At 40.3% G+C, this 19,044-nt stretch overlaps 1 protein-coding gene across 10 annotated transcripts in view; it reads left to right on the top strand.

The window, feature by feature from the left end:
* RBPJ (recombination signal binding protein for immunoglobulin kappa J region) overlaps positions 1-12,500 on the top strand; it is a 218,444-nt gene extending 205,944 nt beyond the window's left edge. For 8 of the 10 annotated variants that reach the window (XM_045056495.1, XM_045056498.1, XM_045056502.1 and 5 more), the window contains 6 exons: positions 2,695-2,832; positions 2,989-3,101; positions 6,274-6,414; positions 7,468-7,623; positions 7,967-8,070; positions 8,207-12,500. In XM_045056495.1, the coding sequence (XP_044912430.1) occupies positions 2,695-2,832; positions 2,989-3,101; positions 6,274-6,414; positions 7,468-7,623; positions 7,967-8,070; positions 8,207-8,543 (989 nt within the window). In that variant the 3' untranslated portion in view covers positions 8,544-12,500. The remainder of the gene's footprint in view (positions 1-2,694; positions 2,833-2,988; positions 3,102-6,273; positions 6,415-7,467; positions 7,624-7,966; positions 8,071-8,206) is intronic. The other 2 variants (XM_023253235.2, XM_023253227.2) reach the window with 2 other exon arrangements.
* The last annotated feature ends 6,544 nt before the right edge of the window (positions 12,501-19,044 follow it).

The raw sequence follows: 19,044 nt of genomic DNA, 5'->3' as shown, positions 1-19,044 counted from the left end.
CTAGCCTAATCCATTGGTACAGAGTTCTTCAGCAATCATTAGCCACTGACAATGGCTGCTTAAATCTAGTGTTTTATGAAGGGCTTTTTCGTATTCTTTTACTTAGAACTTGTTAGCATTTTGTTTCAAATAATAGTCTGCAGAGAAAAGGCAGGATAGACACTTGCTTACTAATTTGCAGAATAGCAGTAGTATTTTTTGAAAGTGCTCAAGGTTTTAGGAGTTTTGTTTAGTTTGCTTGTTTTTATTTTGTTTTATTATGAACTTATTCGGTTTTTATATATTGGTTGGTTTTAGTTCCCTCAGTCATTATTATTATAACCATTTATATTATGGAAATTTTCAAACATAGTAAAGTAGACAGAGTTGCATAATTATACGAAAGCTCTGTGTCCAGCCTCTAATTTCAAGACTGATCTTAACTGCAGGCCAGTCTTATTTCATCTATACCTGTATCACACCCCCACTTTCCTCTGCCCTCATTTTAGTTCAATGCAAATATAAGACCTCTCATCTGTAAACATGTATCTCTGAAAGATTGAGGCTCTTGCTTTTTTATTATAATGAAAATACGATGATCACATAAAAACAAATATGTTATAAAACAACTATAAAAAGAAATACTTTCTTCATATTATCAAATGTCTAATTAAACAAATTTAAAATTACCTAAAATGCCATTTTGTTAGTACTTTGGTTGAATCAGAATTCAAATTTTGAATACCCATCAGATATTTATATATTATATTGACATGTCCTTGAGTATTTTTTAAAGTAAACATGTCTACTTATTTTCTTTTTTATTTTATTTAGTTTTTAGAGAAAGAGAGAGTGAGTGGGGCAGAGGGAGGGAGTGGGGGAGACAGAGAGAAAATAGGCAGGCTCCTTGCTCAGCAGGGAGCCTGATGCCTGCAGGGCTCTGTCCCTTGACCCTGGGATCGCGACCTGAGCTGAAATCAAGAGTCTATGCTCAGCCAACTGAGCCACCCAGGCACCCCACCTTGAGTACTTTTTATCTTTGGATTCCCTCTTCATGGCTCTCTCTCCTTGCAATGTATTTATTGAAGAGACTGAGTCATTTGGCCCTGAGAGATTACCACATACTGGATTTTGCAAATTTCATTTCCTTGGTGTAGTTTAATGTATCTTATAAACTGGTAGTGTCAAAGAGAACACAGTAGAGCCAGACACTAGTTAAAGGTGGTAAAGACAGATTGTATTCAGTACTGTCACAGAAGGGAGAAGAGACTTCAGTGTGGAGCTGAGCTCAATGGATTGTTAGTCCAGGAACAGAGTGAGGGGAGGGGGCAGTGGATAGAACATACCAAGAGGAAACATTAAGGGTACAGGGGCTCTAGAGGAGCCAGCTTAACAGGATTTTTGCTAAAGGCTGGCCTCTCTCTGGTGATCAGATACTCAGGGTGGCGCATGAGGAACTTAATCAGATGTCAAGGGTGGGAGAAAGACTTAGGGAATCTTGCAGTAACTGGGCTGGGAAGGCCAAGAGGGAAGAGGAGCCTGTCTTTAAAGTATGGGCAAGGAGAGGGGCGCCTGGGTGGCTCAGTCGGTTGGGGGTCCAACTTCAGCTCAGATCATGATCTTGCAGTTCGTGAGTTCATGAGTTCGAGCCCCGCGTAGGGCTCTGCTGACAGCTCAGACCTTGGAGTCTGCTTTGGATTCTGTGTCTCCCTTTCTCTGCCCCTCCCCCGCTCATGTTCCCCCTCCCTCCCTCTCTCTTTCTCTCTCTCAAAAATAAATAAACATTAAAAATTTTTTAAGTTTGGTCAAGGAGAGCATCTTTGTAGTCCATTTAGATGCTTGCTCAGATTTAAATTTGTTCTTTGGTTTTTGTTGTTGTTGCTAGAGGACAAGGCTTACTTCATAATGGGAGTTGGGTGTTCTTGCTAATGTCATGGATTCACACTACCTCCAATTCAAATTATAGGATTTTATTTAAACTCACTTTTTCTAAAAAATAAAAATAAAAAAAAAATAAACTCACTTTTTCTGTTGATTGTAAGTTTCTTATTGACAGAGAACATATTTCACTTTCAGAATATTTTCCTCCTTACATAGATGTGGTTGTTGTTTCAAGAAATTTCATGCAATGCTATATACTTCAAGGTATTTAAAAGAAATCAAAATTTCTAAAATCACAATATCCAGGGGCAGTTGGCCTCAACTTTGCTAAACATTCTTCTAGACTCCTGAGTACATTCCATAGGATTGGATGTGAGCACGTGGACACACACGTACAGCCACATAAATACATATATAATGGAACCACAGTATAGAGAGGGTTTTATAGCCCGTTTTTCCACTCAGTGATATACTAGGGAGATACTTTTTTTTTAATCAGTGCATTTTGATATACATTATTTAATAGGTGAATGATATTATAATGTATTTAATCACTTTCCTATTGTTGGATATTTAAGAATAATGTCCCTTTACTGAACAGCACTGCGTTAAATATACTGTATAGTTCTCATTTAAAAAATATTTTATGGACGTATTTTACATCTTTAGCCTGACATCATTAATGAGAGTTACCTTGATTTTTTTTTTTTTTAGGGTATCAATTTGTTAGCAGAATCTATTAATTATTAAGTAATAGTAAAGAATAATTATAACTTGCCAGGTATAGGTCCTTTCCCCCCAGTCACATAAATAGAAGCTGTTTTTTCTTTGCAGTGTGCATTGCCTCAGGAACAAAGGTGGCTCTGTTTAATCGACTTCGATCCCAGACAGTTAGTACCAGATACTTGCATGTAGAAGGAGGTAATTTCCATGCCAGTTCTCAGCAGTGGGGAGCATTTTACATTCATCTCTGTGAGTATGAAAATGTGTATTTGATGTTTTTAGTGTGAAGCTGTTGAAATTCTTTGATAATAAGACACACAGATCTATTAAGTTTTATCATTTTCCTAAGTAGATTAAAGAACTCTAAAAGATAATAATTCGATCTCTTTTGTCATTCCACTGTAGTGGATGATGATGAATCAGAAGGAGAAGAATTCACAGTTCGTGATGGCTACATCCACTATGGACAGACAGTCAAACTTGTGTGCTCGGTTACCGGCATGGCTCTCCCAAGACTGGTATGCTCTGCTCTTGCTGCTGTGTGTGGTGAAAATTAAGAACACCAAAAAAGCACAACGTTCAGATGTAAAAATACGCTTCGGTTTCATTTTTTAATTTAAGAAGACGTGTCAATAATCACTGCTATTGATTATTGACGATCACACCCCACCTTATTTAAAAACCGATTTAAGGCAGACAGCCAATTTTTGTGAATGCATTATTAATGACTTTCTGTTACACTGTTTCTAATAAGTTTTGGTGGCGTTTTGCTTCTTGGTTGCATATCTGAACATGTTCAATAGAGGGCACTAAATAATTGCATTATGATTTCTTTCCTTAACCAGTACAGATATACTATATTCATTTTTTGTGGTACCTGATATTCCCACCACAGGACCAAGTTTTCTGAAGCATAGAAATTCTTACTTCTTTAAAAATATAAGCATAGTTTTTACTAGTTTACTCTCCAACAAGAAGATAGAGTTATTAAAAATTAAATTGTTATTTCATACTCTGAGAGAGAAGCACGGTGTTTAGGACTTTTTGTTCGCTAGGACGATTTTGAAACTGTAAAAACTGCTTTTCTTCGCAAAATGAACGCAAAAGCCCCTTATACTCCCGCCTTTATATTCCCCCTCCTTTTCAGAAAGAAAAGTTAGTTATGTTAAAGACGGAGGGGATTTAGGAGTATGTCTGATTCAAGGTCCAGGGGGTGGGGGGTAGGGACACAGTGTTGGGCTGTATCCAGTTTATCTCAGAAATACGGTAGATATTGTACCAGCGAGCTACAGAGCCAGCACAGGAGAGAGCGCCGGCTGGAGTTCTCCCTGATGTTTTAGGAATGTAGAATTCACCACACACATGGCTTACGTTGTAACATTTGCATTGCCAGGTGTCTCAGATTTCTTTCCTTTTCTTGGTAATTAGAAATGACCAAAGCAAGTTTCTGATGCCAAATAGTAGTGGCCGTCTTTGGTTTCTTTATTGGTGAGAGGTCGTTCAATAGGGTCTCTGTCCAAAGAACTGTTGTGGGGATAAAATCGAACCAAACGTGGCTCATGTTCACGATGTGCTTATTACTAGCTAGTGGAGAAACCGTGGAGCGCACAAATAACAGGACTGCAGACGAGTCATGACTCTCACGTAGAGGAGAAGGATGAGTGAGTGCTGAAGGCTTACATCATTCAAAACTCAGTTATTTCTCTAAAATCCAGACCTCCTCAAATTTAAATATTGCCCTAAGACTTTAGCATCAAACTGAAACATTTTGCTTGAATTTAGTCAGTCTCGAAGACTATCTTAGAAGTTCTCATTGCCACAGTGTACTGTCTCCCTTTAAACTCAAAAATGGGTGTGGTGTTAGTAGAATGGAAGATATTCTGACTAAATGACCTGCAGAGCTAAAAAATGTAAACATGAAGAATGCTAACTTCAAAGATGGGGACTTTTATACAATTGTAGCTTAAAGAAAAATCTTTGGATATTGAGATGTAAACCAAGTAATAAAAGCCAATATTGTTGCATGATATCAATAGTATTGTTCTAAGCACTTTACATATATTGATTTAATCCTCGTAAAACTCAGTAGTTACTGTGAAGGATGTTCATTGTGGAGCAATGTGTTACTGCCCTACGTGCACAGGTTCATTCTATAAATAGTCCTGACCCTTCCATGTGCCAGACACTGTCTAGATGCTGGATACAGTGGTGAGCAAGATGGGCTTTCTTTCCTCATGGAGCTTGCAGTTTTAGGGAGATGGACAACATTAGCTAAAGAAATAACCATATTAACGTATTAAAGGTTAACATAAATGTTAGGAAAGTAAGTTAAAACAGGGTAAAGACCTAGAGACCTTGGGGAGTGCTTGGAGTGGTCGGAGAAATCTTCAAAGTGGGTATATTTGAACAGAGACCAGAATGAAGGTGGGAACCACAAACTGTGAAGGGCATTTCAGAAAGACAGCACAAGTGGAGACAGAATGTCAGACCAGAGTGGTGAGGACTAGTGAGGAAGGTGCTGTAGTCTGAACTGGGGAGGGGTGGGAAATGAGGCTACAAGGTCAGCCTTGTAGATGTGATGGCATCTTGTAGAGTCTCTCTCTGTATCTAGAGTATGGACTTTATATTACATACATATGCCAGGAGGCCACTGGAAGGTTTTAACCAGGGCATGATGACTGATTTATGTTTAGGAGGATAATTCTGGCTGCTCTGTGAAGAGGAGAACATGGGGTATAGCAGTGGGAACAGAGAGACCGTGGTTGAGCTTTGGTCATAATTCAGGATGGTAGCATAAGGTGATGAGAGATGACACATTTATTTGAAAGTAGATTTAATAGAATTTGTTGACAGTTTGGATGATTAGGTATAAGAGAAAACAAGGAGTCAAGGCTGACTCCAAAGTTTTTGGATTTGAGTGAGTAGTGCTGCCATTTACTGAGCTGTGAGTTGGAGGAAGTTAGAAGTTTGGGTATTTTTTTTTTTTTTAATGTTTACTTATTTTTGAAAGAAGAGAGAGACAGAGGGTGAATGGGGGAAGGGCAGAGAAAGAGGGAGACCCAGAATCCAAATCAGCACAGAGCCTGATGCGTGGCTCGAACTCACAAACTGTGAGGTCATGACCTGAGCCGAAGTCAGACGCTCAACTGAATGAGCCACCCAGGTTCCCCAGGTTTTTAATTATATGTATACGTATATGTACACACACACACACACACACACACTCACACAGGGAGAGGGAGGGAGCGGGGAGGGAGAGTAGTCTTCAGAGATTTTCTTCTCATGTGATCGTATATCATTGGAAAAGTCAACTGAACTTGCTACATAAAATACGGTCCATTGGCCAGCAGGGTTAACACCAGCTGTCAGCTTGTTAGAAATGCAGACTATTAGGCCCACGTGAAATCTGTGGGATTAGAACAGTAAAGCTTGAAAGGCAGTGATCTAGAAAACGAGTATCTGCCCGCCCTGTTTTTCAGGTATTCCCAGAAGAAGGTAACCACTTCCACATTCTACCATGCTTGTGATCTGAAAGTATTTTTTATACCTAGCCTTAGTGTTTGTAAATGTTTTTGTATATACACTGTGATGTGTTGTTATAGCGTATTCTTTCTGTGTGCCCTTGGCAGTGTCCAGAATGAACGCTCTCCATATGTGATGACCTTTTCTTTCTTAATTATTGAACTATAGATAATTAGGAAAGTGGATAAGCAAACCGCATTACTGGATGCAGACGATCCTGTGTCTCAACTCCATAAATGTGCATTTTACCTTAAGGATACAGAAAGAATGTACTTGTGCCTTTCTCAAGAAAGAATAATCCAGTTTCAGGTATGTTCTTAAATTACTGATTAAAAAAAAAAAATGTGTCAGCTGTTCGGTAAGCAGCATACAGAAACCTAAAACTCTTGTTTAATGTTAATTGTACCCAAAGACACAAAGCCGTTTTCAGGTATTTTTCTCAAGTCTGAAGGTTCTTAACCTACTTGATCCTGAGACATGGCAGTCATCCCACCTCAAGGAAGAACTCAAATCCATAAACATGTTCTTGGAGAGACAGTTAATATCTATTTCTGGGAATCAAAAAAGGTTCTCAGATCATCCAAAAGTAGATTTTGGGTGTTCATTGAGTCCTCTGAAACTGTGTGAAGGTGTTGTATATAGATGCACACACATTTCTGGGGAGGGTTCATAAATATCAGATTTACGTCGAGGTCTTCCTAGATAGTAATGAGGAAATGTTTCGAAAGCTGATTTTTAACTGCATTTACTAGAAGTCTTTCACAAAGATGTCTATGACATGGGCAGATGATTTAGTGGGATGGTTAACACTTCGTGTGAAACGCACTTGTAAACACCTGAAGACCCCGTTTCAGAGAGACGGCCACATACAGCCGTCCTCCTCAGCCCAGAACTGCTGGACTGGCCTGGGTGTTTGAAGGTAGGGGTGGGGGGTTGCCAGTTCACATCTTGGTTTCCTCCTGCTGGAAGTACCTAGGTTCAACTGCTCTCGACGCTTGAAGGGCTCTTACTCTCTTAGGGATCCATAAAGAGTTTTAAGTAGCTGTTTACATCACGAATACTATCTTTTATTAAAGAAATTATGCAGGTACTGGTGTGCTCTTAAATGGGTATTCTGAAAGGTATTATTTTTAATATGTCACTGAAATATTTCATGGTATAAAAAACTACTGGATGTGAGGTTGTCATATTGATGCTCTGTGTTTAGTTAGGGATTGGCAGAGCACCATGTTTGGAAAGTTCAGAAATTTGTAGTAAATTGTCTGCCTGTTAACTCTAGTCTATGAATGTTACCTTGTTAAAATTGTCTTTATACTGCAGTGTATATAAACTTCCATTTCTAAACATTTCTTTCTTCATCAGGCCACTCCATGCCCAAAAGAACCAAATAAAGAGATGATAAATGATGGAGCTTCCTGGACAATCATTAGTACGGATAAGGCAGAGTATACATTTTACGAGGGGATGGGCCCTGTCCTTGCCCCAGTCACCCCTGTGCCTGTCGTAGAAAGTCTTCAGGTGAGACCACTTACAAGTTGACTTTTAGCTCTTTGCAGTTGCTTTCTCTGCTCTGACTTAGCATGATTTTATTTCACAATCATAAGATTTGGAGATTTTGTTAATACATCGTTTGTTGATTAAAAAAAATAAAAGCATACTTTTTATACAAGAAAATTTAAGTTTAAGTCAACTATATTATCTTGAGATGTTTTTAGCTCATTTTGTCCTTATAATCATTATTTAAGAGTTTTATTTTTTCCATTTTTTTCACAAATCATAGTCAAATGAAAAACTAATATGTGTACTTTAATGGAAAATGAAAAGTTTTCTCAACATTGTTCTGATTTTCTGTGAATTTCAGTTGAATGGCGGTGGGGACGTAGCAATGCTTGAACTTACAGGACAGAATTTCACTCCAAATTTACGAGTGTGGTTTGGGGATGTAGAAGCTGAAACTATGTACAGGTACTTAATGAAACTTTTTACATCATCCAGAGTTTTTGATGGGGTTGGGTACATGAGATTCTTTCCTAATACTGATTGTAATGTATCGAGCAACCTTGTTTTAAGTTCCAGTTCTAAAATTTACCTTCCTTTTAAGTGCTTTATATTTCCTCCTCAGATGTGGAGAGAGTATGCTCTGTGTTGTCCCAGACATTTCTGCATTCCGGGAGGGCTGGCGATGGGTCCGGCAGCCAGTCCAGGTTCCAGTAACTTTGGTCCGTAATGATGGAATCATTTATTCCACCAGCCTTACCTTTACCTACACACCGGAACCAGGGCCACGGCCACACTGCAGTGCGGCAGGAGCAATCCTTCGAGCCAGTTCAAGCCAAGTGCCCCCTAATGAATCAAACACAAACAGCGAGGGAAGTTACACAAATGTCAGCACAAATTCTACCAGTGTCACATCATCTGCAGCAACAGTGGTGTCCTAACTACCGGCTTCTTGCTGGGACTTAAACTGACTTGAGTGCGGCAAAATGTTGACAAAAAAAAAAAAAAGAAAGAAAGAAAGAAAGAAAAAAAAATGAACAATCTTTTGTGGTTTCTTGGGAAAACTTTTCATACCAGGTGATACTGTTCAGAAACCCCATTACCTACAAGTGCTGATCTGAAGTGCAGAAGCCGCAGTAAAACAAACAAACAAAACGTCGAAATGTACAAACTATTGGGAATCGATTGTTTTCGGCTGTTACTCTTGTTTGGTTGGTTTTTGTTTGGTTTTGTTTAAATGGGCAAGAAATAGAGATGTGGCTGGAATAAGAGTTAATCAAACTAGAAGACACAAATCTAACATAGTTTTTACGGACCAAGGAACTTGTATAAGCTTTAGCAAAAGGTACATTTTCACCATACCTTTTTTTATATCACAGTATATAGTACACCTTTGTTACCAAATAGGTCCCTCTCCTCCCCACCCCGTCTGAGCTTTTGCTCTACAGTACATTCAAGTTCCAAGCCTGACCATGCTTGTTTAACCTAATTACCATATTCTTCCAGGTTTTTTTTGTTTTGTTTTGTTTTTTTTTGGTTTAAGGCTGGAACTGATCTTTTTATTTTATTTTATTTTTTTAAAGCTGATGTCTTACGACTTTTCATGAGTCGAAATTGTTCTGATTTCAGCAAGTCAAATCTTGTAAAGGCCCGCCTATTTTTTTTTTTTAAGATTATATGAAGTCTGTGCAAAAGCTTTAAAAAAAATGCCTCTGCCTTGCCTGCAGTACATGCAATGTATGTTAACTTAGTCTCTATTCTCAGACACTGTTGGTAGTTCTTTCCTTGTTTTCCTTTTTTTGTTGTTGTTGTTCTTCTAAATGTATTTATAGTGGTATTCCAAGAGGTTCTAAAATTTCCGTGGAATTAAATGTGGCCATTTAGTCATTAATGAATTCATGGTGCAGAACATGTTGGTATTTGAAGTGTTCTCTCCCCTTTGCCCATGTGTAAATGTATCTACATGTTCCAGATTCGTTCAGGTCCCCCGCCCCACTCCTAATCTTGTACATAACTTGTATTATGTGTAAGTTAAACATTTTATTTTGAACTTGGAATGTTCCCAGTGATCTCCTTCAGCAGGGTGTTTTCCGCCTTGTTAGCATAGGACAAAAAAAAAAAAATATCATGAGAAGTATTTGCTACCAGCTGGTAGATGGTGCCCTTATTGTATAATGAGAAAATCTCAGCAAAAGCATGTGTTTGTTTACTTATTTTTTTTTTATTTTATTATTATTATTTTTTTTTTGGTAGCCTAGGTCAAAACATCATTGTAACCTTGAAACAAGATGCTTTTATTAGATGACCAACTCAAATAGCTTGGAAGACAGTACTTTAGAACAGATAGTTGTGAGATTGTAAAACTGCAAATGCAATTAATCTTTTCATCTCTCTCCTGCCTCCTCTGTCTTCTCTTCCCCAGTGCTGAGTGTCTCCACAGATGTCTCCTACTCAGAAGACATTTCTTTTCCATTCAGTTAAGATTTTGTGGCATTCGGGTTGTGCGTTGGCCCTTCCATGCTGTAGGCTCACCGGTTTTTCCTTGCTTCCATTCCTGCACTCTGGTCAGGCCTTTGTTCAGTTTCTTAGAAATTGCAGCCGACTCACTGGGCTACATTTAGTACAGGAACCGTGTGTGTGATGTTCTAGGACACAGTCTAGTACTACAATCATTCTTTCTAGAGTTCAAAACTACCTCTAGAGTGTGGTAAGCTTTTACTGTCCCATAAAACAGGAGCCACAAGTACCTTATGAATGCAAAACTAACTTCCCACAGTGTTGCCATACAGAACATTGTCTTTCTGGTGTCATGGGCTGTTTTGAAAACGTCTTCATCGGTAGACTTTGTAAACATTAGTAGCTTTCCCCCTCTCCCCAGCTTTGTTATCTTCATCACTCATTCATTCTTTTGCTCAGACTGTGTCATTGTAAATACAATTCCTAACTTCTCTAAATCACCTTTTCCTCAGTTTTCAAGGAGGAAGTCACTTGTAAAACACATTACTGGTTAAATCAGAGTTATTGTGGTTTTATCGTACTGCAAGCCTTTTTAATTACTCACAGGCTGCATTATTCTATATGTATAGCCTTCTCTTCAGATCTGCTCCAGTCACTAGCTTCTCTCGTAAGCTGACCCTGCCTCACACTTCAAATCTGATCCAGTGATCAAGGGCAGAATTGTGGCCTTACCTTTCTTTGTTTTAACTGTTTACTAGCTCCTTCTTGCAAACTTGCTTATTTCTGAGTAGTATTTATTCTTCTCTGTTGAGTCATGGAAGTAATCTTTACACTGCTTTTGGTTCGGAGCGTGGAAATATTTTCAGTGCCGCTTTACTTCCAATGGGCCACAAGTTTCCTCCACTTCCCAGGTTGGTGTTTAGTTACATACAAAACTATGTTAAATTAACCGATAACAGATGAGATACTTTTGAAGAACAGACTATTCCTTACGTAGCTTTGCAGCTCAAATTAATTCTTCAAGTTTATGGCTTTGTTAAAATGAACTTTGCTTTTTTACTATTTAATTATACCTTATTTTGGCTGTTTGTTTCTTTTAATAAGATAATTTTGAAATACTAGACTGTAAAGCCTTTTCCTGTTTGTTTTTTGTTTGTTTGAAAAGTCCACGAATGTACTTCTACAGACATTTCCCTTGCTATTTTATGCCATTCTGCATACCACAAACTAAAGACTGAAATGATTTCTGTTGTAGCTTATTTTTTTTTATCAGTAGTTCTTTTGTCAGCTGCTTAAAAAAAAAATCTTTATGGATTTGTAAATCATTTTCAGTGTATAATTTATAGGAGCCTTGTCCTCTGGTTATAGTAGAATACAGCCCCTCCTCCGATGGCATTATTAGAGATGCTAGATGCCCTTCTTAGAATGGTGACCACTTCAGTTAGAAAACATTCGAGTTTTGGGTTGTTTCTGGTTTTTTAAAATTCTGTTTTAGAAGGGTATCTTGTGCTCTCGTGAGCTATGCAATTTCTAAAAATATGCTAGAAGCTGAGTCCATGATCCAGTCTGTTTTTTAGTTCCATTGAATTGATCACCTAGATTGGGAAGGCAGTTAAAGGCTTTAAATGTAGAATGCCCTTTTGATTTTGAATGATTTCAGAATCGAACACTAGTATAATATTTAACCTGCTGCTGACTTTTCTTCAACTGTGGCAACTAAAGGCATCCTCATATATGTGTTAGTGAAATATTTATCCCTCTTCTGCACAGACTTATTTGCGATCATAACTGGTTAGTTTTCGTTTTTGTTTTTGTTTTTAATGAAACTGGTACCATCTGTGCCCTCACAGAATATTCCCCATGCAGTTTTTGAGAACTGAACTCGTCCTGTTTAACCAGATAATCCACGGGGTGGGGGAGGGGGATTCCTTTTTTAAACAAAATGCTATTCAATTATTAACCAAGTTACTTACTTTTGATTTCAAAAGCAGCTGTGTTTTCTAATGAGTGCTGAACAAATGTGTGTTCGGTACTTCTGATTTTGTTTTCAAGCACTGTAATGTGGGCTGGATGATTAGAAACAATAATATATTAGGGTTTCTATTTAACCCTTTCAGGACTGAACTGTATCTCCTATTAATTTTTCCCTGTGTCGTGATAAATGTTTGCCGGCATTCAGTACTGTGTTGGTCCAGACGTAGGTTTATATGCTCATTTTTAGCTTATTTCTTGTACCTTGCAGCATGCTGTACGCATTCAGTCCTTAAGGGGTTTATTTTACAAACTGTGCGCCTGTAAGGTTTATTAGCAATAAGATAGAAAATTGAGCAAGTTTATACCATAATTTTGTAGAAAAAAGAATCTGCTCAGTTCCATATTTCGCCCATGAGAAACCTGCAATACGGGCAGTTTCAAGGAATAAATAAAAAAGGAAACGCAAACCATTGTAAAGTCTTCTGTTGGCTGTGCCTGATGCACGTGTTAGCGTCTTGGCTTTCCGAATAGTTCGTGAAGTAGAATTAAATTACATATCACAATTTGCGTATTAAAAATCTTACCTTGCTGTCTATATCACGTCAAAGCGATAGCTATGCTCTTTTTCTATTCAGTATTTGTAACTGTGTAATGCTTTCCAGAGAGATAGTTTGGGGGGTTTTCTCCATGTAAATAATAAATAAGGAAAGGGGCTTTGTCACCCAAGGGGCAGATCTCCCAATCCAGGAGCATTTCAAGCTAATCTCAACAAGATTAACGAGTATTATTTAACAGCAGCTTGCTTTTCCAATATACAGTTGGTATTTGGTTTGATGCACAGAAGAACATACAATGATGGTTTGTGCTTTTTAGTGGGGCCTCCTGATATGGAGAGAGAAGATTCTGTGTTTAGTACTGAAACAGTTAAAGGGGACGTTACATATTTTTTAAATCCTAGCAAGTTTGTTTTTTATCTGACTTCTCCCCCCTTCCAAGAAAAACATGTTATCAGAATTTTTCTAAAGACACCTTTCTCTAAAAATAGTGATTGTTAAATAAGAGACAATTTAAGTCGGAAGCTTTTAAGGCTCGAGATTGATAGTGATTACTTGATTTAGAGTTCAGAAGAGAATAATGAATGTGTATTTCTTGCCATAAACAGTATGTGAGCCCTTTCCAAGCAATCTTCCCAAAGATCCATTAAGTGTATCTTACTCTTTTTGTCACTGCACCTCCAGATGATTGCCATTTACGGAGATGGAGAGGGCAGGCTACATCAGGTTCTAGCTGTAAGTGGTCACAGAAGGGAGTCTTTCCCTTTAAAAAAAAAAAAATCTAGAATGTTAGACTAAAAAGAAATCCTTAAAAAAAGTTCAGTGCTAGGAAATCATGAAGGAGACCGATGTAGCTGATGTATATAAAGAGGTTATTCACCTTGACCTAAGGGTTAGAGCCTAAAGCATAAGGTCAAGTGATGGCCCTGTAAGTCACAGGCCCAGTCAGAACCTGTAAGAATGTACTTTATACATGTAGTTTTTTGTGTTCAGGGTAAACTCGTTTGAGTGCCTGGCACAAAGCTGTTACTCTCACACATGTGGAGTTCATTGAAAAGGCGGATAAATACTCTCGACTAGAGAGAGGGAGAGGGTTTAAACTATAAGACACGTTCATACCAAACACAAATAGGTTATAACTATTGGAACTTACAGAATGGTTTGCTTTGAGAAAGTGGCACTTTAAACTGTGCTGTTCTGTGAAAAAATGTCTCAAGGTAAGTATGAAGCTTGGGTGTGTGTCAAGTTCATTCTGGTATTATGACTGTTGTCCCTGCTTTTCATTTCCTTACATTCTGCCCACCTCACTTTAGTACAGACACGTAGGTCAGTCATTTCTGGCACCTTTACCTGGTTGATAATTTCTGCTGGGGCTGGACAAGTAGGGTTACTGGTATGTATTTAAATCCCACACTGTCGACCTAGAAGCACCCACCTTCGTCACACAAAGGAGGAAATAAGGTGACTGGGTGGTCTCCACGGTGGCCTCTTCGGTGACTTGACAGGGGTTCCTTTTACCTAGAACTGGCTTCTCCTTGCACGCCTCCTCTCTGTTCTTCTCACCGCACAGCACAGAGTAATGATGGCTAAGTTCTTTTTTTTTTAATATATATATAAAATTTATTGTCAAGTTGGTTTCCATACAACACCCAGTGCTCATCCCAACAGGTTCCCTCCTCCATGCCCATCACCCACCCACCCACCCCCTCCCTCCCATCCATCAACCCTCAGTTTGTTGTCCGTTTTTAAGAGTCTCTTAGGGTTTGGCTCCCTCCCTTTCTAACCTTTTTTTTCCCCTTCCCCTCCCCCATAGTCTTCTGTTAAGTTTCTCAGGATCCACATAAGAGTGAAAACATGGTATCTGTCTTTCTCTTTATGACTTATTTCACTTAGCATAATACCCTCCAGTTCCATCCACGTTGCTACAAAAGGCCGTATTTCATTCTTTCTCATTGCCAAGTACTATCCCATTGTGTATATAAACCACAATTTCTTTATCCATTCATCAGCTGATGGACATTTAGACTCTTTCCATAATTTGGCTATTGTTCTTAATATGGCATTCAGATGGTTAGATGATACAACGAAAAGTTTTGGGGAAAAATAATTGTGACTTGGCAGACAGTGATGATTATTTTAATCACCAAATGTCCTAGAGATTTCACAAGCTGAGAATTTGCTGGTAGATTCCAAAGGTGCAAATGGTGTGATTGGGGGGAAGAACTTCAGCTGAAGGATAATGGTATATGCGGCTATTTGCTTGGAAGCATGAATATCCATCCGTATTTCTGGGTAATGCCGGAAGTTAGAATTTGTTAGGACATAAGTGGGAATTTTTAAATGGCCAGGAACATTCTAGGCTCTGAGCTCAGTCAGGGTGTGGCTATTTCTGAAAATTTCCACTAAGGGCTTGTCTTAGTGTGCTCCAACTGCCATAAGAAAATACCATGGACTGAGTGGTTTCAACAACAGAAATGAACTTTCTCACAGTCCTGGAAGCTGGAAGTCAGATCAGGGCACCAGCCAGCCTGGTCAGGTTCAGGTGAGAACTCTTCCTGACTTGCAGACAGCCACCCTCGCTGTGGTCTCACATGGCCCAGAGAAAGAGAGAAAGAGAACAAGAGAGAGAGAGCTGGGTCTTTTCAAAGGCCACAGTCCTATCTGACTTGGGCCCCACCCTCAGGACCTCATTTAACCTTAATGAACCCCCTGAAGGTGCCATCTCCAGATGGAGTCACACTGGGACTTAAGATTTCAACATGAATGGAGTAGGGGCACAATTCAGTCCATAGCAAAGCTCATCCTAAAAACCTTCCAGGCTGTAGTGTAAATGACACGCGGATGTCCACCTATGTGATGGTATTTGGGTTTACATCATTGTAAGTCCCGGTTGGGGTTTCTCAATAGTTAGCTAAGATGATGAATGGACTGGACTGAGGAACAAGAGGTGAGGCAAGATTGTGGGAGAAGTCACTGGCCACTTCTAAGTTGTTCAAAGGGCACTGTCTAATCCTCACCACAACCCTATGAGCTCATGCCTGTTTTAGAGATGAAGAGACAGGCCCGGATGTGCCCAAAGTCATGTTAAATTTAGCAGAGCTGGCATTTAGATGTGGCCTCAGGGGCCCAGGATTCTGCTTCTGAGTGCCACACTAGAATTCCCAAGTCACAGTCACCAAAGGATCTGAGGGACGCCGGTTACTAGGGAGTGCTTCTGCAACAAGTTCTGTCATAAGGAACTTCATAGGGCATAAGCCCTTCCATTTCAATCCTCACATTTTCCAGTTGAGAAAAACAGCCCTAGAGAAGGTGAAAAATCCAAATGTAGTTCTAGGTTGAAATGCTTTATGAACTCAAAAGTGCTATTCCGTTGCTAGGTATTAATTATTGTCACTATTTATTATTACTGTTATTATCATGTTAATATCTCCTGGCTAGTCCCCCTAGCCAAGCCTTCCATGTAAATGATGTGCTGCATTTCATAATCCTGGAGGGAATGATCCTGTAAACTTCAAAACATTTTCCATGTTCCAGATGAAGATAATGGGTCTTCTTCATCTCCAATAGGTTTAGTGGCCAATTGTAGCTTCAGGAATTTCTGGACCTTCTATGTGGGCGCTAGGAAGACCAGGGCTCAGAGACCAGGGTGTGAAATAATGACCTGAGTGGTGCTCAAATCGTAAACCCCATTCTGCCATTGATTTATCTGGGTGGTGGATTCTGCAGCTCTCCACTCTTCCTTTGTCCCATTGTAGGTGGGGGAAATAACATAGTTATTAGGAAGGGCACTAAGGAAAAGCCCTTAGCTGTGGTCCTGGCTCTGTTTAACCTCAAAACCCAGATACGTGCTTTGGTGTCCTCAGTCGGGTTCAGGAGCCCATTTAGCTTGGTCTTTCAGGGTCAGTGTGACTTTAGTCCTCAAGCCTGGTTTTTGCTTATTCATTCAAGAAAACAGTGATGTGACTGTTTTGCATATAATACCACAAAGATTTAGAAATGTACACCTTCACTGTGATCGTCATTATTGGAGTTAAAATCGGTTTTAAAGTCAGAAAGCAAGGCTGGTTACTAGGGAAAGGGGATTTGGCAAGAAAAGCGGAAGCCCACAGGATTGGGAAGGGAAGCCAGAATCATGTTTAGGACTAGAACCCTGTGGATTAAGGAGCCTCCTTTGTAAGAGCGGTCTGCTCAGGGAGCCCCTACCCTCGTGCATTCCCTCTCTTATCCCTAAGTCACCTGCTCCAGATTCTGTTTTGCAGGTAACAGCAACTGGTCATGGGAGCCTAGCCCACTACCACTCCCTGCATTTACAGGAAGGGTCGGTAAAAAGGCACCTCTCGGGGCTTTTGGGTTCCTGTGCTGAGGCCTGAATTGACAACCAATAGGGAAAGAGATCATTACCCACAAAGGAAGTTGAGGTTGCTACGATGGGGAACAGACGCTAGGCAAGTCACTCTAGAGGGCTACCAACCACAAATTCTGGAATAAAACGTATTAAGTGTATTCTATGTGCCAAGGCGTTTACATGAAAACATTTCTTATTCCTCAAATTCCTATGAGCCCATTTAATAGGCAGTTTTGAGAAGGATGCTCAGATCATGAGCCACATTATGGAAAGCCCTCCCATCTCTGGCCTTTTAGCCTTCTTTAGAAAAGCGCCTCCCATGAGATGGGCTCTTGGGAACTGTGTGCTTGTTTTTACCCCCATGGTAGCTGATAGGACCACTGAAAAAGCTTCCTGTCAAGTTGCGCAGGAAGGAAGTAAGAGATCACGTGGGCCTTGTTTTCACATAGGAACTGACCTGCGACGTGAACTGGTTTGCAGGGAGAACGAAACAGACACCCCCATTAAAATGAGAGCACTCCCATTTCTAACCCCTTACTGATGCTCAACTAGATTCCTGCCCTTGGGTTCCTAGAAGCAACCCATTATCCTTACCATTTCCCTTCAGTGCCAGAGGTAACTTGAATAGGATTTTATTACGTGTAACTGGCGTCCTAACAGGTAAGTGTTGCTGTTGTTACCTTAATTTTACCGATGAAGAAATCAAGAAAAAGGAAGGCAATTTTCATTTCCAGGACTCCACAGTTTTAAGTGGCAAAGCCATGGTTCAAACCGAGGCCCACTGGATTTGTATTAGTTGGGGGAGTTAAGGGCTTGGAGGCAGTACGGACATCAAGGAGAGCGTCGAGAAGGTAGCATCTCAATAGTGCTTCAGAGAATGAGGACATTGAGGATTTCAACGGGTAAAAACATGCTGGGGTTTGGACTAATGGAAGAAGGCAAGGAGCTGGGGGGGTCTGGGTATTTCCTGGGTCTGGTATGTCTGGGTCAAGGGCAGGTCCTTCAGTGTAATGGGACCACAGGGTACTTACTGGACCATTGGGAATTGGTTAGTACGTGATATTGTATAAATATAATTGTATAGATATAACAGGTTCCCAGGGTCAGATGGGTAGAATCTCCCAACTATGTCTGTTAGGGGAAAAACAGATCTCTGTGCCTCATGTCTCCCCTTGTGGGGTGGAGGGACCTTCCATGAGTAAGTTGTTAGTATCCTTGGCCTCTGTCCCTTACTCACTATTAATAATTGTGCTGAATTAGTTAATTTTGCTCTATATAGCCGGGCACTGCAGATATGGCAACAAATAAAGCTCCGCTTACATAGAGCTTTCCTTCTCTATGTGGAAGAAAGGCTAGTGGAGAGAGGCTAGATGTATATATAAAAACCTATTCACACACATATTTCCCTAATAAGGACTCCTACTGAAAATGTCACTCATTTATTGCTCAGAGGTCATGGAAACTGACCATCAGAAGAGCCCAGCAGCGTCCAGGGGTATGTACGGGTGAGAAGCACTGTTGTATCCTAGAGGTACTGAGTTCCGTGCACTATAAAGATCTGTGGTCTTCGATGAGTACTTGACTTTGGACCGCAGCAGGGTGCTGTGCATGTACCACAGTCATGGGAAGCCGCCTACGGAACCTGTGCTTCTCCCGGCGGTCTTAGGGTTTGTCTCGGCCACCTTGAGGTGGCCCCCGGGGTGCTGTTGGTTGGGCAGGGGGAGGTGCAGGGGGACTGCAGGGGATGGGGAGAGAGGGGTGTGAGAAGCCCGTCAGGAAGCAGCCTGGGATCCTGACTTTGCAGACAGAGCGCCCCTCCTTAGGGAAGAGCCGACCCAGCTGGAGGCCGGGATGGAGGCCGAGACTGAGGGGGGCTTGAGGCCTGTGAGGACTCCGATGCGGCTCGGCACACGGGCCCAGGACGCTGTCTAGGGACCCCACTTTGAGTAGCAAGGGCCTTATCCCCAGACAGAAATGGGAGTGACTGACGGAAAGACTCAAGTGCCTCTTTACTCCATAACAGTGGTTGTTTAACATCATCGTTTCTCAACTCATTATGAACTCGTAATGGTTTGAGAATAAGCCTTACTGGCGTCTCTTGTTAAGTAAGCT

This window comes from Felis catus, chromosome B1, assembly GCF_018350175.1.
Source record: "Felis catus isolate Fca126 chromosome B1, F.catus_Fca126_mat1.0, whole genome shotgun sequence".
NCBI classification, from domain to species: Eukaryota; Metazoa; Chordata; class Mammalia; order Carnivora; family Felidae; genus Felis; species Felis catus.
This window is presented reverse-complemented; position numbering and strand designations above follow the sequence as displayed.